Source organism: Stegodyphus dumicola, chromosome 6, assembly GCF_044657685.1.
Source record: "Stegodyphus dumicola isolate Sdum_Otavi_A_Nest chromosome 6, ASM4465768v1".
Taxonomy (NCBI): Eukaryota; Metazoa; Arthropoda; class Arachnida; order Araneae; family Eresidae; genus Stegodyphus; species Stegodyphus dumicola.
In genome coordinates, this window is record NC_140773.1 from 185,120,423 (window position 1) to 185,145,702 (window position 25,280).

Below are 25,280 nucleotides of genomic sequence, written 5' to 3' on the forward strand. Positions count from 1 at the left end.
CCTTCCCCATTAACATAAAAAACCACAAATTTCATGTGCCAGATGAAAAGAAACTAAATAACGCTGGACATATACCAGTGAAATTTAAATCCAGGAAGTGTACATTTTGTAGCACTAGGAAGAAATCTCATAGAACAAGATGTATGTGCGAAACGTGCAATGTGGGTCTATGCATGTACCAAAGAGACAAAACATGCTTTAAAAAGTGTGACAAGACAAAAAAAAAAAAGAAGAAGAAGAAGAAGAAGGTTCTTTGAAATTAAAAAAAAAAAAAAAAAAAAAAACTGAATTCTTATTTTATTCTTATTTTATTGAGTTTTTTAATCCATTTATCCAAATGTCCTTATTATGTAGGTACTTATATTTTCACAGCTTAGAAAAATTACATAAATGTTTATTTTTTAATTTTTTCTGACGATTTACTTTGTAAAATAGTGTAAAAAAAATTATATATAATGCAATTCTTACATACATTTTTTTAAAATCCGTAAATTTCGTCATTAATTGGAAACACGCGCAGAAAATGGTAAGTTTTTTTCCATACTACATCAGTAAGTTTCAAACTCCTAGACGTGTGGTGGTTTCACAGTGCGACCACCACCCACAGAACAATGGGCAAGAGTAGATTTTTTTTAATTCATATATTATTTGTTTCTAGGATCATAATATTCAATTTCTAGAGTTTTTATTGTAAAAATAATATCGTGCGCGTCAAAGGGTTAAAAGAAATCAACTCTAATTTTTAATTCCATATATATATAATTCAAAACCTAAACAAAATAAATTCAAAATTGTAGTGACTATTAGAATAATGAACCTTTCCCCTCCCAGATACAAAACTCATTGTAAAAATCACTAATGAAATAGACCTGTTCCAAAATCCCAAAGGAAATCAAAGTTGGACAGAAACAAAATTCATATAAAAATTGCCACAACAGTAAAGTGCAAACAATAATAAAGGCAAATGGATTTTACAATTTCCAGCATGTCTTCAGGGGTTGATATATTAGGGTGTTTCATTTTGAATGGGACAAAAAGAATAGTGTAGTATAAATTCTGTAATTGATTTATTAAGGTGAAACAAATAAACTCTGTATCTACAATAATAAAGTTTTATCTGACAACAGTGGAAAATCTTTGTTTGCAAAATTGCCATTATAGGCACTATTAATCAGAATGGCTCCATCCATTCAAAAGGAAGTGTATTGTGGTTTGGAATGTGCCAAAACACAGAATGCTTTTTCCTGCTTGGATGGCACAATTTTGATATTACCTATAGCGGTGATTTCATAACCAAAGGTCATCATTTATCGTCAGACATTTTTGCACAAAATTTGGTAAAGAACCACTGCATCATCACAACATCGAATGGAGGCTGAAGCAGTTTTAGGACACGGGCTGCTTGTGTAAGAAAACTAGTGGGGATGAACAATAGCCAGAAATGATGTTAATGAAATAATGTCTGAATTATTTTGCATCTTTGCCTTATCAGGATATAATTTAGAATTTTTGCGGAGGGGAGTAGCAGTGTAAAATGTGTATACAGATAAGAAAGTGCATTGTGGAAGTAAGAGGAGTATTATTGAAATTAATATCTTTATTGAAATATGTAATTCAATAGTATTAATATATCTATCTGTATGTGCTTTTTAATGAGTTATATTTTTGATTTAAACCTCTCCCTCAGGAATGGTATTTTCCTGAATTATTTTTCATGTAAAATTATTGTGAAAAAAAGGAAAAATTGAGTGCAAAAACATCTTTGAGATGTTGTGCTAATTTATGGGGAAAATTATGTCATTTGATCTAGATGTTATGTAGTGGAAAATAAGTGTCTGCTCATTTGTGAAAGATCAGCAAATCATGACTTAAGTGAGATCTTCGTAGCTGTGGTACAACTGTGTATAATAAAATTCTTTGTGAAGGAGATTATTAACTTCCTGAGTGACATGACCACATTTATCTGGTCATGCAATTTTTGTCACTTGGTATATATTAAATTATAATTTTAAATATTTAGCTTTCTGACCTTCTTTACTAATTGTAGGTAGCATCTTAATGGATGGGGGAAAAAATGTCATTGAGAGTGTTAAACCAGCCAAGATTTTACTCAGGTTGCAAGTTTAATATAAGAAATAAACTGTGTGACAAAAAACTCTGTATGAAGGTGTAAGCAATTTGCTTTGGGTATGAGTAGGTGACTAGTGAACCACTTAATCACAATCATCTAAATGCACTTACATCAGTAAATTTTGGATATATAGAAAAAATGGTTCTAGAAAACTGGCTGTTTTTGGTGTTGTGCCAAGATGAATGTCTGTATCGACAGTGTTGAAGCAGTGATTTGAAGGCATCTGCTGTTTTACATTACCTGTATGAAATGTGCCCTCCCACAGTTTGCATTTTATTGGAGAGGGAATTGCATAACCATCTGAAAAGTTTTGTTCAAGCAATTTAACACTAAAAGTAATGAATATGTGATGTTTTTTGGAGGCAAAGAAAATTTCAACATCAATGGGATACCTAGACATATAAGGAGATAATGTTTTAAAAAAAAGTCATCAGTTTAAAGTTTTATTGATTGTTTCATTTCCTATTTTACTGAACACTGATCCCCCTCCTTGTAATGGATAAATAGTTTAAGTTTGCTTAAAACAGTAGAGTTGTTGAATTTTATAAAGATTAATGTTTTAATAATATGTAAATATCCTATGCGATGTATTTGAAGTTAAACATATAGAAATTTATAATTATATATTAAACTAAAGTTCTGCATATGGATCTGAAAAACCTGTTGAATTTAATTTTTAATTTTATAAAGATTGTGAGGGCTGTATATGATTATATGATCAGCAGAATTATGTTTCATTTGTTTTAATTGTGTAAACTTTTTTTTTTAATGTAGGAACTTATGTGATATAAAGCAGAATGGTAAATTAAACTCAGAACAATTTGCTTTAGCTATGTATTTAGTGCAACAGAAACTTCAAGGTATTGAAGTTCCCGCAGCTTTATTTCCAGAAATGATTCCTCCAACACTAAGGCCCAAACCGTCACCAGATATTACTCAGGTAATTTTTTAACTCTAATTTTAAAAAGATGGGTAATGTTATATGCTTTAAATAGTATTGCATAATTATTTTAGCTTGTGTAGTTTCATACAACATTAAACTTCATACAACATTAAAAGTTCCTTTTAAGTGTATTTTTCACTTTGTGTGATCAACTTTGTATTTGGTGAAAATTTATATTGTTGTTGTACAGGAGTGTTTACACATTTATAGAACAATTTCAATAAAGAATTTTAAAAAAGTAAATGTTTGGAATAAAAATTTCTGGCAGTAGCTTATTATTTGAAATGCGAAATATTGTCTGCGAATTTTAAATTTATTCTTCTCAAAATGTCGCGTGTAAACAAGCTGTGCATTTTAGGATATATTTTTACAGTTTCCAAAGTAAAATTTTCCTATTCCATAATTCAAAAACTTAGTGAAATGCATGGTCTAAGTGCAAAGTAAGCAACATTATTAATTGGAAGGGAAAAAAAACCATCAAGCATTCCTATTGCATAGAAAGAAAACTCTAAGTACCTGAGAAACGTACTGTTACATACTGTTTCTAATGTTTGTAAAGTTAAATCATTGATAACAAGGGAAAATCTGTCGATTCAGAAATTAATTGCAAAGTCTTGAAATACATTTGAATGTAATACATAAAATGATAAAACAAGATTTACAAATTTAAAAAGTTGAAAAACGTAATGTTCACAAGTTTTTTGCCGAGGTATGTGTCTCAAAGCAAAACGGTTTGTACAACCTTGTATGAAAACTATTTACCAAGAGATAAATGGAAATACACTGTGACTTTCTGAGAAATTTCTTCTTTTTCACATTTGGAAGTTCTACCATTCTGTCTCCGACTAACAGATACTTAATCTCCTGTCAGAAAATCAATTTAAGTATGATAAAATCAAAGATGTTTTTTTACCTACTTGGGGGGGGGAGGTCAGGATGGGGTTACAGTAGGAATTGCATATGGAATGTGAAAGCAAGTATAATTTCTTCCCTATGAAAATGGCTAACTCATATTTGTTTATCTTCTTGATTGGCAGATGCTAACTTATTTTATGGATTTCTAAAGGAAGATTGTAGTTTAGTTGCAGACTGAGTTGAAGGGCATGTATTTAGATAAAAAAAAAGGAACCTTCTGGAAAATCAGTATTTTATTTCACTGAGAGTTTGAATATAGCATAACTGTAGTCATCATCTCAAAAGTCGTTAAATAACCACTAATCACTACAGAGGAATGAAATAGGAATAATTTGCACCACCCCTCCCAAAAATTATACCTGACCTAATAAGTAGAGTGTCCAGGTGATTTGATAAGTTTTAATTTTTGAAATTGGGCAAAAAAAGCAACTTTGTTTTGGCATAGGGTTTGAATGAAATTCTGTCAATTTTGATTTCAGGTCCATCTTTTTCAGGAGCAATTTTGCTTTTTTCTGTTTCTGTGAAAGGGGGACCAGTGTCTTCTTGAAATCAATGAGTTTTATTCATAGCCTATGCATATACAAGGTTATACTTTTGCCTAAGTTTAAATTTATGTTAATGTATTTCTCTTCTATTTAAGGTTAAACTATATATGTACATATATAACTGTGTCCCAGTATCTGCAATTTAAGATTGTAGAGACATTAGGTATTTTTTGGAAGCAGGCAAGATGAAAAATTATTAACCGTCTTTGCCTGGAATCGAACTTTGGACCTCTGGAATACCGGCCCAGCATGCAGAACCACTACACCACGAAGGCACTCTAGGAAAGTGGTAGAAATAGCTTATATACTCCCCTTTTTAAAGGGCGACTGGGGTTTTTAGTGGACCCAATCGCCAAATCCTAGGTGTGGAGAGTCGTCATCCACAACCTTTTTAGTTCGGGTGCCACTTGTAGAGACATTAGGTATTTTTTGGAAGCAGGCAAGATGGAAAATTAGCAACCGCCTGCACAGGGAATCGAACCACAGACCTCTGGAATACCAGCCCATCATGCAGAACCACTACACCACAAAGGCACACTAGGAAAGTGGGAGAAATACCTTTTAGGATATCTACCGCTCAAAATAAGTACCTCTCTCTCCTCTGATTAATATTTCATATAATTTTATCTTTACATAAGAATTTTTGTCCTGTTTCTGTTTTTTTTTTTTTTTTTTTTTTTTTAAATTAGGTATAAAATATTTATTTATTGTTTTATATATTTATTGGCCCTTTTTTGGTGGTATGCAGTTGATCCATGTATTGTGTTTAAATCCATGTGATTTTACATAATATTGAATAGTTATTCATGATTAGAATTATTTCTAATACTAGACATACTGCTCTTCTTTTCATGTAAATCCTGTATTTCTGTGATTATATCTTGTTAAGTTCTTGAAATATGAGATTATTTTTAAAATTACAATAAATTAGTTACTTAAGATACTAAATGTTGTGATGTAATAAATGTTTATAAAAAATTTAATGATAAATATATTTTGCACTATTATTAAATAAATATCTTTCGCATTATCATTAAAAAATGTGAAAATTATTTATCTAAACAAAATGTTGGATTTTATTTGAAATGTTTGATTAGATGTTGAAAACTAAAATCATAAATTTCTTTTACTAAATTTATCTCTAGGGATAAATTATAAGATGATTTTTAACTGATTAAATCCACTTAATAAGTTTTGGTTAATGGAATCCAGTTTTTTTAAAAGTGAAGGAAAGCAGTCTTCACTTCTTCTACTAAGAAATCCTGTTATCTTAATCAAAATGTGTTTTAATTATTTTCTGTACATTTACATCATAGATTATTTATGTAGTTTAAAATATTTCAACTATTTAAAAATTTGTATGCATTAAATTTTATTTTTATTTAGGATGTAACTCTGCCAGTAACTACTGATAGTGAATCTTCAGGAAGCAAAGAACTCGATATGATTAGTAGTGAAATAAAAGAACTTCAAATGTAAGCAACATTGACAATAATTAGTAACATATGCAATTTGTATTACTGTACATTTATATTCTCCTAAAAATCAAATTGTGTTGTAAAAATCATCTTGGACATCTGTTGTCCATGAATCAGAATCATCGAGTGAATTTCAAACTGAAATTTGATTTATTATTTAATTTTATTATAAAAATATAATAAAAGTTTCTTTCAAGTCTGAGAAAGGTTAAGTGTCTGAGAAAAGTACATCATAATGAAAGTGTTTCCGAAACTCTTCTTAAGGCCTAAGAATCTTAAATGTTCAGAAATGAATTAATTTCTCTGAGTTAAACTGAGCTTTTTTTAAATAATACATGTTGGCAAATTAAAGGATTATATACAGGTTGACCCTTCAGTTTAATACTTATTGGCAATTACATATATTATTTTGGGGTCAAACTATTTATAAAATCTATCACTGTTTCTGAATTCACTATATTGATGGCACTTGCATTTTTTGATGATAATAAAGAAGATTTAATCAAGATTTTGTCTGCTGTGTATTTAATATGACCATCTAATCCATTTCATGTTTCAAATGGAATCAGGTAACTTCCTTCCTTTTTGTAATGTTCTAATTATCTTCAATGATTTGGATTTCAGCAGTACTATTTACCGTAAGCCATTTTCTGTTTCATGTTTCCTCATACAAAATCAAGTCACCTTGCAAAATGGGGGGGATGAGGTTTTTCTCTTTATTCTTATATGTGTCATGGTTTTCACCATTGTTCATCATTACATCATCATTGTTCTTTGGAATCTTGTCTTTCCCAGAATTCAGTTATACTGATGGGGGGGGGGGAATCCCAACACCAAGAAGTTGTGTTAGATAAATGAAATTTAAGAGGCATGTTTATACATCTGAAAGGTATTGTCTATTCAAATTTCATGCTGTCTCAATGTGTGACACTAGTAGTGCCACTATGAACATGCAAATCAGGTTTGCTTTAAATATGCTCTGTAAAGTTCGTGAGCTTTATTAATGATCGAGATTTGATGTAAGTCAAGAATGCATCTAAAAAGATGAAGAAGCCATAATGAACAGCTTTAGTGAGTTTGAATGAGGTTGTGTAATATGGCTTTGAGAAGGTAGATTTTCTTTCTGTGATATTGCAGAAAGACTTGGCAGGAATGTATCCATAGTATGTAAATGTTGGCAGCAGTGGTCAAGGAAAAGTACTGGTTCAAGACCAAGTACCAGGCAGCCATGTGGCACTACTTAAAGGGAAGACTGCCATATTCTTTGTATAATTGTGGTGCATCAAACTATGCCTGCAGCAGAAATTTGAGCTGCAGTTGGCATCACAATGACAGAACGAACTGTTACAAATTGGTACTTAAAGGGCAGCTCTGAGCCAGACACCCTGTAACATGCATTCTATTGACTCCAAACAACTGTCGTTTGTGATGTCAGTGATATCAATCTACACCTCATTGGAGGATGGAATGAAGATTTTTGTTTTCTGATGAGAGTAGGTTCTGTCTTGGTGCCAGTAATGGCCATGTGGTGGTTAGATAAGGAAACCGGGTGAGTGCTTGCAACCAATCTGTCTGCGGCCTAGGCACATTGAACCTACACCTGGAGAGCACCCTGGTCTGGGGAGCAATTTTGTATGATAGGTCTCTCATGGTTATGCCATGCAACCTGGCTGCAAATTCGTATGCCAGTCTGGTGAATCATCCTGTTCTGCTGCCATTCATGAACAGCATTCAAAGGGATGTTTTCCAAAAGGATAATGTTTGCCCTTATACTGCTGTTGTAACCCAACATGCTCTACTGGGTGTCGACATGTTGTTTTGGCCTGCTAGATCTCCAGATCTTTCTCTAGTTGAGCACGTATGGAACATCATTAGATGACAACTCCAGCATCATCCATAACCAACATTAACTATCTCTATTAATGAACATGTTCAACAGGCATGGAACTACATCCCACAAACTGACATCTGGTACCTGTAATACACAATACATGCATGTTTACACGCTTACATTCAAAATTCTGGCGGTTGCATTGATTATTAATGTGCTAGCACATTTGCAATGGTTCTTCTTGTGCTTGCATTAACCTATGGTCTTGAAAATTTAATCTATTAAATATGTTAACTAGACAAATGTATTGCCAAAATTTCATTATCTGCATTAATTTTTTTTTCTGTGCATTGGGATTCCCCCCCCCCCTCTTCAGTTGTATATGAAATCATTTGTTATTGACAGAGGATTTCATTCCATGATCACCAGCCTTTAAAAAAAATTGTTGCTATCATCATACGAGACATTCCATTTCTTTCTGATTTTTTCAAAGTTCTAATAACTGATTTGATTCATTACTGTTTTCCTCAACAGATGATGCTACATTTGTTTTTGCTTTATGTTTGCATATTAGTTTCTATATGAAATAATTCTATGTATTTTTGCAAAAATTGTTTTGCTCTTGTTGGAGAGAGACCTGTGTCTGATTGCTTTCAAAACTGACTGAAATTCAAATTGTTTGAGTTTTATTCAAAATCTTTAGTTTATCTTTTTGCATAATTTTAAAATAGTTTTTGATGTTATAAATATCTTAGTGGTATTGTAAATTTTTCATACCATTATATTACAATCTCATACCATTTATCATCTACAGAAAGAACTGGAATTGCCCAACACTTAAAATTTTAAATGGCTGATAAAATGGTTTTCAGTGCATTGCTTTTTGATGTAAAATATGACTTTTGTTCTTCTAATTATGACTGCATAATAAATTGATCCATTTTAAAAAAAGTAAATACTTCCTTATTGAAGAATAAAATGACATCTTCCATATATATGACAAACATTTATTTAACATGATATTACACAGCAACAACAGAGTAGAAACATGATATTACACAATGCTTAGCACTTCTTGCTTACATGCGATACTCGCCACTGACGTTTGCTAACTGCATAGAAAAGTATTACACAGCAGAGAACTTGCTTATCATGTGCATGCGCTAGGGGAATCAACGGCGGTTGCCAACATACCCCCTTTCGACGTTGATTCTTCTATTCCTGAAAAGTAAAACAAAATACATATTAAACAATATTCAATCCTATAATTGTACTCCAATTTTGATGTTCAACAGGAGTCAGGGGTTTGGTTAACACATCAGCTTCCATTTCACTGGTAGGTATGTGCTGCACATCCAATTCACCGCGTTCATATACTTTGGAGTGAAACACTAAGTTCTTCGTAATTTTCTGAGCTCCTTGATTGTCGCAGTATATTGTTGTTGGGTTTTCTATGTTGTAACCCAGCTCCTTCAGGAAACAACGTAGGTAGATGGTTTCTTTGGCAGCCTCAGACAGAGCCATATATTCCGCCTCCATTGAGGATAGAGCTACACTGCTTTGCTTTCGTGATTTCCAGGTTATAGCTGAACCACTTAATATATATGCAAAACCTGTGTAGGATTTTCGATCATCAACATTTGATGCCCAATCTGCATCCACAAAGGTGATGAGTGGTTTTCCTGTTTTCGTATAAATTAGTCCTTGATCTTGGGTTCCCTTTAGATATTGAAGTATTCTTTTTGCAGCATGCCAATGTTCTTTTCTGGGATTGTTGTTAAATTGACTTCAGAAATTCACGGCGTGTGTGATATTTGGCCTAGTAGCTACTGAAAGGTACATTAGTGATCCAATCAGATTTCTAAATGGAACATTTTTCATGTCAGCGATTTTGTTTTTAGGACTCATCTCTTTTGATAATTTTTTGCTATTATCTATAGGGGGGGAGAGGGTTTAGCATTTTGCATATTATACTGATTTAAAATATCATCAACGTATTTCCAAGGTTCGTACGGTCCTTAAAAGTCCTTAAATTTTTCAAAAATGATTTTTGGTCCTTAAAAGTCCTTAATTTTGGTCAAAATGAATAAACGGTCCTTAATTTTGCTCATTTGACATTTCTTATCATTTCTAATGATTGCCATTATAAGTGTGAAATGCGATTTCTCATGAATATGGAATTAAAATTACACGGCTCTTAACCAATCTGTTGGCGAATTTGCGTTGCAAACGATAAAAAAAACAATTAGCTACTCTAGGACGAAAGTATCGGGTGTCTAATTGGCTATTCACCCAATCTTTCGAAACGGGTGTTATCCATAAATTTATGCAGATTGTGATGAAAGCGTGAAGCCGGAAGTTCTTTAAGAGGAGAAAGTGATGATAAAGGTGCTCGAGGAAAAAAAGGGGGGGGATTCTGAAAATATTTGCCAAAATTGGAACAATTCCAACCTGGAAGGCCACAACCCCTCCGACGCCAATAGGAACGAGATGCCTGGAATGTGCATTTTCAATAAACTGTGGCTTCATCAAGCTGACTACAAAGACTGGATATTGATGGATGACAATCCTCATAAAGCTAAATGTAGTCTTTGTCTGAAACAAATTGAAATTTCTAGAATGGGACAGTCAGCGCTGAAAATTCACATGAAAGCTAAGTTTCGTTTTATCATTTCAATTTGTTTTTACACGGTTTTGCTTACCTTAATTTCTGTGTTTGTTTGAATTAAGCCATAAATTAATTTTCGATCATCTTCTATGGAGTTTATTCTCTTTTGCACATATATGTATGGGATATCGGGATTATGAGTTTATTTCTGCAGAGGGTCTGTTATCGATTTCGCGGGAAATCTATTGGCTCCATTTCGATTTTAGGTCGCCAAGGGCAAATTCGGTAACTCTAGCCGAGAAAAAGTGATGTTCGGAAATACGTTTTGAAGCTTCAATAGACAATTAAGTATTTGGTTTAATCCTATGCACAAGGTATCTGTTGCATAAGGGATTTGGCTATTTTTGGCAAATTTATGATGAGCAGTAAACGGGACATATACGATGAGTAGTTAAACGGGTGACTTTGGTGTTGGCGATAATTTTCAAAATTGCACCAAGGCTCCACCGTATACTAGAATTTTATTAAGTATTTTTATAAAAGGAATACTGCTTTCAGAAGAATGTTATTGAATTTTAATATCGCATCAGTTATCCAAATAGTTGTTCGATATAAAATTTCATTGTGATAATGATTGAAATTATCTTTTGTTATTAAGCTAATTTCACCTATTTATAACTAGAAATTAAAATAAAGCTAAATCCTGAATAAAAAGTCAGTGTTGAAATGATAAGGAAAAAATAAAAGAAATGGAAGATTAATAAATTAAAAGAAAATAACCGATAAGCGGAATGGCTGCTACATGGAGAAAACGTGTTCATGGTATTGCCAATATAGCATTCTTATGGCAATTTTAGCGATGTAACAGAATCTCTGCAGGAAAGTTTGCCTAGAATGTCGCAATTTTTTATCGATATAGTACATTTTTAAGTGTTAAAATATAATGCGTAAGAAAAATTCATACATTTTTGTTTAACAATAAAACCAATTATTGCAGAATTTTTATCTTTGCTCCATCATCTGATAAATAAAGAAATAATGTTTTAATTAAAATTTTCTGCTGCGAAGTTCTGCTGTTACCGATGGTTGCAAAATGTCCCAGCAGTTGAAAGAGCCATTAAAATATAAGATGACTTGCTACTATACGTTAAAAAAGTTGAAATGGGGCAGTTTAAAAAAATTTATTGAAATCCTTCTCAAATATTTTGGAGGCAACTAAGGATAAAACATTTCTTATAAAATTAAATTCTTTTCTCTCTCTGTCGAAAATATTATTGCCTTTCCTTGAATATTATCAAAGCAATAAACCACTTATTCCCTTTTTTGCTGAAGATATCTGAAAACTTGTAAATGATTGCTTTTAGCACTTTAAAATTTTGAAACTAGAATATTCAAAAATAACTAAAGCAGAAATTCTGGTAGTATTCGGTTTCGAGGGCCATAAAAATTGCCAAACTATTGTTGATGCCAATGCTGCCAAAAATAATTGCGGCAACCCTAATAAATGCGGCAAGAAAGGAAGTATAACAGTAAATAACTATTTAAGATTGATGTTTTAATTTAGATGAAAGGTTAATTTCATATAATACTTTTTTATTATTATAATTTATATGAAAAAGGCTAAACATGGCTGAATGGAAGCATAAGAGTAAATAACTATTTCAGATCATTATTATAATTTATATAAAAATTGCTAAACATAACTGAATAGATGCCTGCATCGCTGTTTCGCTACCGACTTATCGCCAAAGCATAATTTCATCTCGTTGGTTGTTCAAAAGTAATTTTCTATAATGAATGATGCCTTTCTTTTGAAAATATTCTCAGTAAAGTGCAGAATCGCTCACTTATTTGTTTGCCGCTTTTTACAAGGGTAAAAACAATTAGATTTTTGTCAATTTTCTTTTTACTTTTTAAGTGAAAATAGGTCGATGTGTACATAGATAAAGTCAAGGGTGTGTGCAGTGCCAATTTTGTGCAATTCTAGGATTTTTTTAAAGTAAAAATAGGTCGATGTGCACATGGATACCGAGTATTTGCAATTTTTAAAAACGTGTCAAGCAGTGGGTGATTCTGCACTTTACCCAAAATTCTATTGCCGACTTTTCGTCATGGGCAATTCCCAAATTGTGAAATCCATAGGATATCAAAAAAGGATTTAAAATCAAAAAATAATTTAAAAATTAAACTAGTATTTCAATGGCGTCTTAAGAAATATAGAACTATATAAACTTGCACAATCTGAAATCAGCGCATACTCTAGATTTGGCGCGCTGTTAAATGGGCGCGTTGCTAGATTTGGCGCATTTGCGTGTACATTTTCGCTGCAATTTTTTTATGGCCCTTGAAACCGAATAGTACCGAAAAATCTTTATAAATTTAATTTTAACGATCCAAATTGTTATAATGATAAAAGTAAAGTTGATTTGGGATTCATTGCTGAGCAGTTAATGAATGATAAATGCCGCAAGAAGGACATTTTACAAGCTGCAAGTTTTGCATTGAAACAAGGTCAACAATGTGTCTTAACAATGGTACAACACTTTATGGCTAAATGTCCAATAAATTATTCTCTTATTCGAAATGCATCTTGTATAGACCCACAGTTGATGGCTAAAAGTCCAGAAAAAACCCAGAACAAAATGAAAATAGTTCTAACCGTATTAACGCGGAATAAACGTGTTTTACAAGATAATTGTGATGAAATTCTGCTGCAGTTTGGAGAGATTCTCGACAAAGTAGTTAAGACAAATTTACATGAATTTTCTACTTTTGATTCTCAAAATCTTTCTCTTGACACATTTCTCACTTCTTATTTTCATGATTTTCACTATTCTAAAAGTATGGAAAGTAGTGAAAATGATTCTTATCTTGTCACATGGACAGGCCTTTGTGGAAAGGGGTTTCTCTGTAAATAAAGCAGTTGAAATTGAAAATTTAAGTGACTCATCATGCATTTCTCAACGCGCAGTATTTGATTACATAAAATTTTAGGGAGGTATTTTTAATATCGAAATTAATAAAGAAATAAGATCAGCAGCAGCTTCGATAGATGCTTTTAGCAGATGAAGCCGAGACCAGCAGGAACATTAATTTGTTTATCAAAACAAATGAACTTAGAAGAATAGTTAAAGAAAAAGAAATAGACATAAATAAATTAGATGTTAAAATGTCTGAAAAAATTTCAGATTTAAAAAAAATCATAAATGTTTTGTATCTTTTATTGCATAGTTTATTATTCTAGTATCTTTCAAAAAACCGAAGAAATAAATTGTATGTTTACACATCTGTTATTTTAATCTGTAAAATATCCTTACATTGCAATTATAATAGTAGTTGACTGTGTTTAAATAAATATCAAATAAGTTAAATAATAATCATGTAAATCTCTAAAATATCTGTGGCTGTTATTAGTGTGAAATACACTTATACAAGTTTTTCAAGAAATTATGTTCTTAATTTAATGTTATCTACTTCATAACTTGTAGGTAGTTAGTTTAATTTTCAAAATTGTTTTATGTTTATTAAATTGAATTTAATAATAGTGCATAATGCACACTAGTTAGTTTCTTAAATGGATAATTGCGTTATTCTATTCGTGTTTTTTTCTTTTTCTTTTTTTTTTCCCTGATAGGTCCTTAATTTTTTTTTTTTTTTTTGATGGTCCTTAAAAGTCCTTAATTTTCATGTAAGGAAATGTGTACAAACCCTGATTTCTTTTGTGAAATTTTAATTGAATTCTCATTTTGGCAAAATTCTATTCCTAAGCAATAATGTAATTTCCCCAAGTTTTCATTTTGAAAGCAGAAGCTAAACTATCGCGAATTGTTTCATGCGTTTGCTTAGAATCGGTAAAAGGTCGTCTACATAAACAATTATAATAGTTTCACTGTTAGACGTCTTTTTAATATAAACACAATTATCTGAATTAAGAGATTTAAATTTCAGAGATTTTAATTTTTCATCCAACTTTTGTACCACTGACGTCCTGACTGTTTAAGACCATATAATAATCTCTTTAAAAGACACACTTTATCTGAATTAGTTTCATCGCGAAAACCTTCGGGAATTTCCATGTAGATTTCCTCATCTAAATTTCCATTTACATAGGCCATTACAAAATCTAATTGGTAACCTTTGAGACTGTGTTCTACAACATAGGCTAAAACTGTTCTTATGGAACTTAATCTAGCAACAGGGGGAAAGTTTTCAGTGAAATCGAGACTAGGGATTTGATCACACCCCTTAGCAACTAGCTTACCTTTGTATTTTTTTATAGTGCTGTCGTGATTATATTTTAATTTAAGAACCCATTTACTACCAATAACTTCCTTGTCTTCAGGTCTTTTTACTAATTTCCAAGCCTTTTCTTGCACAAGCGAGTTATATTCTGACAGCATGGCATTATGCCAATTTTCAGCATATGGTCCATTTAATGCTTCTTGCACTGTAGGATTAATGCTTTCCTCAACAACATTTTGAGGTGTCATTTTTATTTAACGACTGTATAGTGATATTCCTTTTTAGGCCTTCTCAGCAAACATGTTTTTTTTTCCTTGGGTCGACCAGGCCCCCTTTTAGTCAGGATAGGAAGCACCGATTCACTATTTAAATCACTTTCGCTTTCCTTTTCAGATTCAGAGTCAAGTGGCGACTTGCTGCCCTCCAAAGGTGATGCTTTATCACATGTTTTATTTATAATTTTTTCCTCCGGAGTGAAAGGCAGATATATTTTTTGCTCTGAGTCATAACTACAGCAGTTTTCAAACTCATTAATAAATTTTACGTCTCTGCATATTATCACTTTACGTGCCTCAGAATCCCAAAGTCTATATGCTTTTGATTCATCAGAATAGCCAATAAAAATACTTTCTTTAGATCGAATATCAAATTTTCCTATTCATAGCCTTTTATTTAATAGAAATACTTTTTGACCAAAGATTCTGAAGTGAGAGACAGATGGTACTCTGCCAAACATTACTTCGTAAGGTGTTTAAACCTCGCGTTGGGGAGCGATTTTGAATGTAAGCAGCCGTATTGACGGCTTCGGCCCAGAATTTCTGAGGCAGATTGGATTGCAATAACAAACATCGCGCCATTGAAACTAAACTGGGATTTAATCTTTCGTCGACGCCATTCTGGGCTGGCGTGTAAGGAGTGCTCATTTCGTGTTTTATTCCCGTGTCATTAAGAAATTTATTAAAGTCTTTCCGTAAATATTCTAGTCCGTTATCGGTTTGCAGTATTCTGATTTTAGAGTTAAGTTTATTTTCAAAAGATGCTTTTAAAATTTCTGAAAGCCTCTTTAACCTCATCCTTAGATTTCAGAAAATAAACACGAACATATCGAGATTTATCATCGATAAATGTGGGATAAAATGCCTATTGATTCGGCTCTCATGGGACCGCACAAATCAGAATGAATTATATTTAACGGTTCGGTACTTCTCTATTCGGATTCTTTGGGAAGGGGGGGGTTGCGGTTTGTTTACCCTGGATACATACCTTACAGGTAGAAAGAGAGCCATTTTGAGAAAAAGAAAGACCTCTAACCATGTTATTTAGTTGAAGTTTTTTAAGATCATTTTCATTTAAATGGCCAAATCTTATATGCCACTGATCTATTTCTGTTTATTAAAATTACTGTTTCATTATTAGAATTAATTATTTGAGCACATTTTTCTTTGAAAATTACTGAAAGATTATTTGCAGTCACTTTAGACACTGAGATTAAATTATTTTTCATATAAGGTACACGCAATACATTTTTGAGTTTGATATTTTCAGTTTTAGAACCTATACAAATTTTAAATTTAACAGTTCCTTTTCCGATAGCTTTAACTACATTTTATCAGCAGCGAATTTAACCTAAGTATCACCTACCTTGTGAATTTCTTGAAACAGTTCCTTGCTGTTACACATATGCGATGTTACACCACTATCCAGACAAAAAATGTCTTTGGAATTACTATTTGTGCTTGATACGGCTTTTTCTTGCTCCAAGGAATTCTGATTTTCTGCAGACATCGCAGTTTCACTAAGGCGTTTGTTTTTAGTTTCTTTACTTTTCTTCTTACATTCCGATGCTCTCATAGATGTGACAGAAGTTGCATCTGTAGTTAACTGGATACTGTCTTCGGTTTGCAGACTTATCTGGTTTCGGTTTACGAACCAGTTGTTGAGTATACTTCCGATCTTTTGAATAGAATGCATGTTGCGGCTCAAAAAACAATGAATCTTTATTTTTGCGAGCACTAGCTTCTTCCAACAGTTTAATTTTCAGCATTTCTGGAGGAGGCAGTTCATCACGAGATTCGATGGCTATTCGAAACCTTTCGTAAGAGTCCGGTATTCTATATAAAAGCAATATTGTAAGCAAATCATCTGCAGTGTTTATTTCCATTTCTTTCAGTTTGTCCATGAGTGAAAAAAATCTTTTAGATGATAAGTCATTTGTTTAGAATCACTCATTTTTGTGAAAAGCAATTTTTTTAGAATTGTGGCCTTTCTAGCTGGTCCTTTTGATTCGTAAATAGAATGCAATTTACTCCTTAGTTCATGAGATGTTACACAATTCTTTACTTGTGGAAGTTCACTGGGTGAGATGGATAGGATTATATCCACTTGTGCTTTTTGGTCAGTAGTTTTCCATTTAGCAAATTCTTCATCACCTGGTTCTGGTTTCGGAATTTTCCCAGTTACGTAGTCTCACAGATCATTTTTAATCAATATTGCTTCCACTTGCAACTTCCATGTGTCAAAGTTGTCCTTGTTCAGCTTTTCAACTGAAACTGTATTTGTCGTCGTCATTTTCATTTCAGTCGACGCATCTTGGCTTGCCGAAAGAATTTAACAATGATGTTTGGGCTGCGCAGTTAAGCACTGTCTGGGGCCATAACCAATGAAGAATAAAATGACGTCTTCCATATACATGACAAACATTTATTTAAGCTATGAAGACATTGAACAACAGAGTAGAAACATGATGTTACACAGCGCTTAGCACTTCTCGCTTACATGCGATACTCACCATTTGTGTTGACTAACTGCGTAGAAAAGTATTACCCAACGGAGAACTTGCTTATCGTGCGCATGCGCTAGGGAAATCAGTGGCGGTTGCCAACACTTATCATTTAAAAATTTTGTTTTTTAAATATACATGTAATCGATGTAATTTTATAACATATCTAATTAAAAATTAATGGACTTTGTGATTGTAATAAATAATAAAAGGTTTTTAATCCATATTTAATGTACCTTGGTAAGAAATTGGTAGATTTTTTTTAAATTCATCTAGCATTTCTAAAATGATTTCTCACTCTCTTTTTTTCCCTTACTTTTATATTCATTATTTATTACTGATTACCATTGTTCCTGAACATAACTACCATTTAAAAATGCTAAATTTGTATAGCCACCGTGCTACTATGAATGTTTCCTTTGCTGCTTTAATTGTACTCATTAGTGTTATCAATGACGTTATGTTTTAAGATAAAACTACAAAAAGAAAATTTATAATTTTTAGGGAAAAAATGACTCTTGAAAAAGATCTTGCTCAGAAGGAAGCTGATGTCAAAATAAAGAATGGAGAGCTGAAAAATTTGCAAAATGAGCAAGATGCCCTAGAAACTATGCTTAAACAGCTAGAAATTCAAAAAGGAGAGGCCCGTAAAAGGTTAAATGACCTAGACAAACAGGTATTTTTGACTGTGATTTCATGGATGAACTTCTAAGAAAAGTCTAAAAAATTACCTTAAATTAATGCATGGCCTTCTAACATTTTTAATCTATAAAATAATCTTAATTTTGTGTATTACTTTTTATTTTAATCTTGTTTTGGAGGGACACATTTCTTTTTCTGACCTTTGTTGCTTTTATTCAACAATACAGTAACCATATATATTTTTATTTATTTATGTAGTAAAACTGATTAGTAGTTGAGTAATCATTTTTGTTTATTTTTCAAACTATATTATTCAAGTATTTGATTTTAAGTGTTTTATTTTATGGCATTTTTGCATGAATTAGAAAAGCTCCCTTGACCTTAACCTTTGTGATTTGATGGCTCAAACAGAGGATGAAGTCAATCAGGTAGTGCACATAATGCTTATTATTATTATTTTTAAAAATTTTTTTCAAATGTTTTTAATTTTTGTTTTGTGGTTGGTTTAGTGTGGCTAAAAATTAAATGCATGGAGAGCTGTACATAAAGCAATTAGAAAATATTAGTTTTTTTACATATTCATGCGCATGCACTATAATCTGCTTTCTTGATTTATTATTTTTAATTGAGATTAAATGAAATTTACTGCATTTATGTGCATTTTGAATTAGAATTTAAATAATGAAATGCTCAGTGCACTTTTTTAATACTTTGATTGAATTTGTTAATGATATATAGAACTCTATTCTTTTAATTTAACGGTATTGCTGCACAGAAAACAATATCTTAGATCTTCATGCTCAATATATTTTGATAAAATAAGTTACTCTTAAAAAACAAAAAGATGTATTCAAATGCTATCTATGAATCTATTTTTTATTTTTTATTTATTTTTTTATTTATTTTTGAAATGATTATATAATAAACGTTAGTGTTCAGAATTTTCTGTAATGTTTAATGCTTTACATTCTTTATACATGAATTGAATACAGTGAATTTTAACGTGAAAATTTGAAGGACAATAGAAACTGGATTTTTATTACTGTATGTTAAAATAGAGGGAAAATTTGAAATATTTTAACGAGAACAAGTTATTGATAAATTCTGTTATCAGTAATTTCAATCAGCTTTTCTTTTGCTTATTTATCTCACAGCTTTAGACTTTTTGTATGTTGTATGCTAGTATGAAACCTTGTTATGAATTTTTTTTTTTTTTTTGCTTTAAAGGGTAAGTGAGATGTTACCATATGGTAGTCAGTGAAAGAAATCTGAAAGAATAAACATTTCTTTGTTAGGAGATGGATTCCAAGAATGTGCATAAACACATGCTTTTCACTTGTTAAACCAGTTTATAAGGATCTAAAAATGATACACATATTCAGAATCAACATCATTTAATCCTGTGTAGTGTCATTATTTGAGTATCTAGAGTTAAAGACTTTCTCTTGTATTGAAAAAATGGAAGGGTGTGAAATTGAATTCTTGGATGTTAGAGATTAACTTGTGCATATCATTTTTTTGATATCTTGAAATTTACTAGGTTATAAAGATAAGGAGTATATATAAATACATTTGATTGAGCAAAGTTGGCCGTGATATTCCATAATTTCACTTTGGTAAACTTAAAATTGCTTTATATAATAACTTTGTTTCAACCAATATTTTCTTTTTCTTTTATATCATCAAAAATTTTATATTTGTATATGTGATAAAAGCAGTTCACTGTGTTACTATTTTTACTGTTAAATGACAAGTGTTCAACTTTTTAAAATACTTCATCCTCATAGCTGAACAAAAACATGGCAAGGTTTGCTGACAAAAATATTCCAAAGGCCAAATACAGAACTGAATATTTATTAGTAATTATTATACAGGGTGTTTCATAGATCATAGGACAAACTTGGAGGGGTGATGGAGCATACTAAAACATGCATTTCTTGTATAGCAATGTAGGGTCTAGAGTGACAGGTTAAGGCAGGAACGCAAAAAAAAAAAAAAAAAAAAAAAAAAAAGACAACACAACAGCAAAATGTGTTTATGTACAAAATCAACGCAAAGTGCTTCTTTGCAGCAATACAGTATTCACAATAAATGTTCAAAAAAGGGAACACTAACAGTAATAGGAATTATAGCTGTGATTGGCTGGCAATGAAGCAGTAGAGGGCAGTAGTGAGCCGGACAAACCACAATCCGATGCATCAGAGGATCATTCGCAACTCTGATGTCGAACGTGATGGGTGGGTGAGTTTACGCACAGGAAAAAAGCTAACATTCATCTCATGTATGGTGCTGCTAATGGGAACTGCAGAGCACAGGGTTGCCACGCTACCTGGAAAACCAGAAAAAGTCAGGGAATTCGGAAATTCACCAAAAAATTCAGGGAAAAGTCAGGGAATTTAAGTAATTTAGTCAAAATCTGGAAAAGTCAGGGAATTTCATACAACAATCCCGCCAAAAAAGGCGAGTTTTGCGCCGACGTCGGAAGAGATCACTTTTTTGGCTAATTGTGTATCACGTGAGTGTCATTCGGGTAGCTAGCATAGAGCCAATTTCGCAGCTCCAATTTGATTGTCTTTTTAGAAAGGCAAAGCAAGTTTCCCGCAACTTTTGGTTTCCAGTAACCTCGAGAATCGCATGTGCAGTGCATGAACTAAAGAAAGTACCTGTTTTCGTATTAAACAAAATGGGTTTAATCCTAGTATACAGTACCATGAAGGTTAGAATTAAAAAATATGTATTGTAAAAAAGGAAAACCTCTCTGCAACAGACGTGGCTCAATTCCATCATAGCGGGAAACAGCTGTGCATGTGCGATATATCTGTCGCCAAAGCTCGAAACCGGTGTCGAAGTTCGAAGGTCACGTTATCAAGAGTTCATAAAATGAATATCGTTTAAAATGTCTTTAAACTCTAAAGGAAAAGAAAATATTTTTTGGCACAAGTAAATTAATTCATGGATTAGTTATTTTGAGGGGGGGAATCTACGAAAATCCGTTTTTAAAATTATTGCAAAAAATCCAAGAAAAAAACATTCTTTGATAAAATGTTTCTTCTTGGATTTTCCGCAATAATTTAAAAACGGATTTTTGTAGTTTTCTTTTTTGTCAAAGAACGTTTCTTCTTAACACGTGTTTCTCAATTTCCTGTTCACATCGCGGAGACGGAAATTCTGGCCGTTCCGTCGTCAAATCCCTTGGCAAATTTTCCCTCCGCTTTTTACATAGACGTTCTTTGGTCTGAATAATCTCCATGTATGGTACAGCGGGATTTGGCGACATGATGATGAGCAGTAAACGGGTCATTTAGTTCTTGGCGACGATTTTCAAAATCATGCGAAGGCCGTATCGTATACTAGGATTTTACCGCAAAATCTTTTTTTTTTTTTTTTTTTTTTTTTTTTTTTTTCTTTTCTTTTCTTTTCTTTTTAATAAAAACCTTGTCATTTTGCAGTAAAATAAAAAAAATAGTAATCAATCATATAGGATAACCATGTAATATAACTATATTTGCTAAAATATCGTTGATTATTCTAATTAAATTTTTAAGTAATTATCTTTATTTTTATGTTATTCATATCATTTAATGTTGCTTCTTCCCTCTAAATTTATTTATCATTAGTAAATAATATTTCCAAATTTCAGGAAATTTTCTCTGGCATAATCCTGAAATTAATTCTAGCAGTATGATGACATCACGAAATTTAATGCACATATTTTTACCTTATGTATGCTGCGAAATAAATATAAAATACCTCAATTTAGTAAAAAAAATATCATTAAATAGATTTCTTTCTTTTGTTTAGCTGCAGAATGTCTGGAAAAAAAAAAAAAAAAGCCTTATTTTATTCCAGATTGGGCAGATTCTAATCTCAATCTTCAGTGGAGAAAACAACTCCTATTATAATTATATTTGTGTTTTCAAGTGTTAAGGTGCCTTTTAAGAATACACCTCACATAAATTAAATTTACCTAAAATCTAACCTAACTTTTAGCATTGCATTGTGATTTATAAGAACCGGATTAGCCTCGTGTTGAACTGGAGATGATCATGAGTAATAATTAAATAAAACATGCAGTTGTTATCCAATGTATATATCTTAAATGTTATTAAGTTTTTTAAGCAGAAAAGTAAACAAAATTATCAAACAAAGTGTACCAAGAATAATTAAGAATAAATGTCCTCTGGGATTTATTGAATAATTAAGTAAATTTGCTACACAGTACAAGTAATACCATAATTAATTTACCTCTTAGCACAGCCAACGTACATTATGCGGATAGACTGGAATTTTCTCAAAACATACCTGGAAAAGTCAGGGAATTTCATTCTCCTGTTTGAGTGGCAACCCTGAGAGCAGCGCTACGATTGTACCAGGAATGGTTTCCAAACAGGCGTATGCCGAAGCGCACAATATTCAAGAAGTTGCATTGGTCTTTGTGTGAAAACGGGTCATTTGAAGCCACCTCTGACACAGGAGTGGAAGAAGAAGTGCACGACAACCTTGCATTGAAGAATCCATCTTGAACATTTTGCACGAATGACCTCAGACAAGTACAAGAGCTATTGCACGTCTTCTGCAGCTGAGTCATTCTACTGTTTGGAGTGTATTGCATGAAAATGCTTTGCAGCCAAACCATTTGCAGAGAGTCCAAGCCTTGCAAGAGGCAGATTATCCTCTCTGAGTTCATTTTTGTCATTAATTCTTGCAGCAGTGTGCGGCGTAGGCGGATTTTCCCTCGGATGTGCTGTTCACGGACAAGGCAACTTTCTCACAGGACGGCATCTTCAATAGCCACAACATGCACATGTCGGCAACTTGTAATCCACACGGCACACGTCCACATGCATTCCAAACTCGCTTCTCCATGAATGTGTGTGGGAGGAATTGTTAACGACTACCTCATAGGCCCATACCTCTTACCGGCACGTACAAATGGCTTATGTTATCATATTTTTCTGCAAGAGGTGCTACCAGAATTGCTGCAGGATGTTCCGGCTGTCGTTCTTAATCGCATGTGGTTCCAACATGATGATGCACCAGCCCATAACCACGTGCGGGTTGGCAATTACTTGGATGGGACATTTCCGGGCCGATGGATTGGCCTTGATGGACCCGTTTGATGGCCACCCTGTTTGCCAGATTTATCCAACTTGGAATTTTTTATGGGGCCATCTGAAGAGCCTCGCTGGACGACCTCGTTGCACAACAATCCATTGTGGCTCTAAGTGTGCTCGAAATGCCTGTCGTTTTTCAAAATGTTCGTCAATCCCTTCTGCGACGTTACTGCTGGTAGTCACAGTTTTGAACATTTATTGTGAATACTGTATTGTTACAAAGAAGCACTTTGTGTTGATTTTGTACATAAACAAATTTTCCTCTCGTGTCTTTTTTTTTTTTTTTTTAATTGGCGTTCCTGCCTTAAACCCGTCACTTTAGACCCTACATTCCTATACAAAAAATGCATATTTTAGTATGCTCCACCACCCCTCCAAATTTGTCCCATGATCTATGAAACACCCTGTATAATCTATACTTAATTTGATAAAATTTTATTTTAATAAATATATATATATATGCAAAGATTCATATATATAAGAATATTAGAGAGTGGAATGAGCATCCAGTCTTTTAGAATATTTATTGCATCTATATTATACTTGATAGAAAGTTGCAAAAAGTAGTATTCAAAATTTTTATCTGAATTTAATCTGGCATGACTAGCCAGTGTTTGTGAAGCACTGGAGATTTTTCTTCAAATAGTTGAAGTTCAGTTAAATAAACTTTCTTTAGTTATTTAATTGCAGCTGTAGAAGCTTCATTTGCAAAGGTTGTCAGTAAATGTGCCCTTATCTAAAAATGGAATAATAGATATAGTAAAATGCATTTGTGTATTCTAAAATCTTGAAATCTCGGTTATTTCAATCTTGAACTCTCAGTCTTTTGAAAAAATGTCAGTGTTACATACTTTTTGGTGAATTAAGTTATTGCTTGTTAGTGTGAGGTTGCCATAGTTTTAAATGCACTCTTCCTTCTAAGCAACATTTATTAGTTTCTTTTGACCTTAGAGATGTTCACTGAAGTTATATCATCTTAAAAATTATTCAACCAGTTCTTATTTTCAAATTCAGCATTTTGTGCATACATGTCCTTTTTGTTAATTTTTGGATTGTATGATGTGAGCCACTTTAATGTTCTTTGAAACTGAAGTATGAACATCATTGTTTTAAATAGCCATATAGTAGTTATTTGTCAGAGAGATGATTTAAGTAATCTTGTTATGCTATCTGCCACATAAGTCCTTATTTTTACCTTTATTTTTGCAACTGTTGGCCATTGGTATATACTTCCAATTACAAAAGTGTTTTAAATAATGCACAGATTCATATTTTGGCATTTTAAAATAATTTGAAATCAATCTTGTAAAAAGTGTGAAATCTAACTTTTTACATGTTTCTCCAGTCCTTGTACCTAGGAAAATATTCTACTTGTTATACAAAGTAATGCATAAAAAGTTTTACTGTTGTATGACAAAAATGACCAATATATTTAATATAAAAATTGGGAATCATATTCAGGATTTTACACAAATTAAAAAGCAAAATGTTTGCATTTATATGTAACTAAAAATAAAGGTTTGTGATGTTAAGAGATTACATGACAAACATTTCTATGCAGATTATTGTGAAAAATATTGATCCTTTTTCTCCTCCCCCCCCAGTAAAAAAAAACAAATTTAATTTACGAAATCTTCGAAAATTCATTTCTAGAAAAAACTAGCAGGCTTCAGTGTTGGCACATAGCCAACTTGGAATTTTATTAGCATTAGTTAAAAATGAAAATTATTTGTACTGTAATGAACTTTTTATAATTATCATATTATGATTTTAAAGTAATAAAATTTTAATTAATTTCTAATTAAATGTAATTTTAGACTTGAAAACTTATAAATTACTCGTGTGAGAATTCTTTTGGCATATGAAATTAACCAATTGCTGTAACTAATAATTACCATATCAGATTTCTAAGGCGCTAGTAAATCACAAAAGAATATAATTGAATAAATAGCATTTAAGGGTAAAGCATCAGCTCTGAATTATCCTAATTTACTTATTTAATAACCCCTCAATGCAAATTAAAAATGAGTCCAGCTATTGCAAATTTTGGAA

General features: G+C 32.1%; 1 protein-coding gene across 3 annotated transcripts in view; it reads left to right on the plus strand.

Annotated features, from left to right (window-relative positions):
* Positions 1–25,280, plus strand: part of LOC118192352 (epidermal growth factor receptor substrate 15-like 1) — a 149,652-nt gene that overhangs the window by 71,386 nt on the left and 52,986 nt on the right. For 2 of the 3 annotated variants that reach the window (XM_035363296.2, XM_085819268.1), the window contains exons 11-14: positions 2,906–3,071; positions 5,921–6,009; positions 17,977–18,148; positions 18,480–18,542. In XM_035363296.2, the coding sequence (XP_035219187.2) occupies positions 2,906–3,071; positions 5,921–6,009; positions 17,977–18,148; positions 18,480–18,542 (490 nt within the window). The remainder of the gene's footprint in view (positions 1–2,905; positions 3,072–5,920; positions 6,010–17,976; positions 18,149–18,479; positions 18,543–25,280) is intronic. The other variant, XM_035363297.2, reaches the window with a different exon arrangement.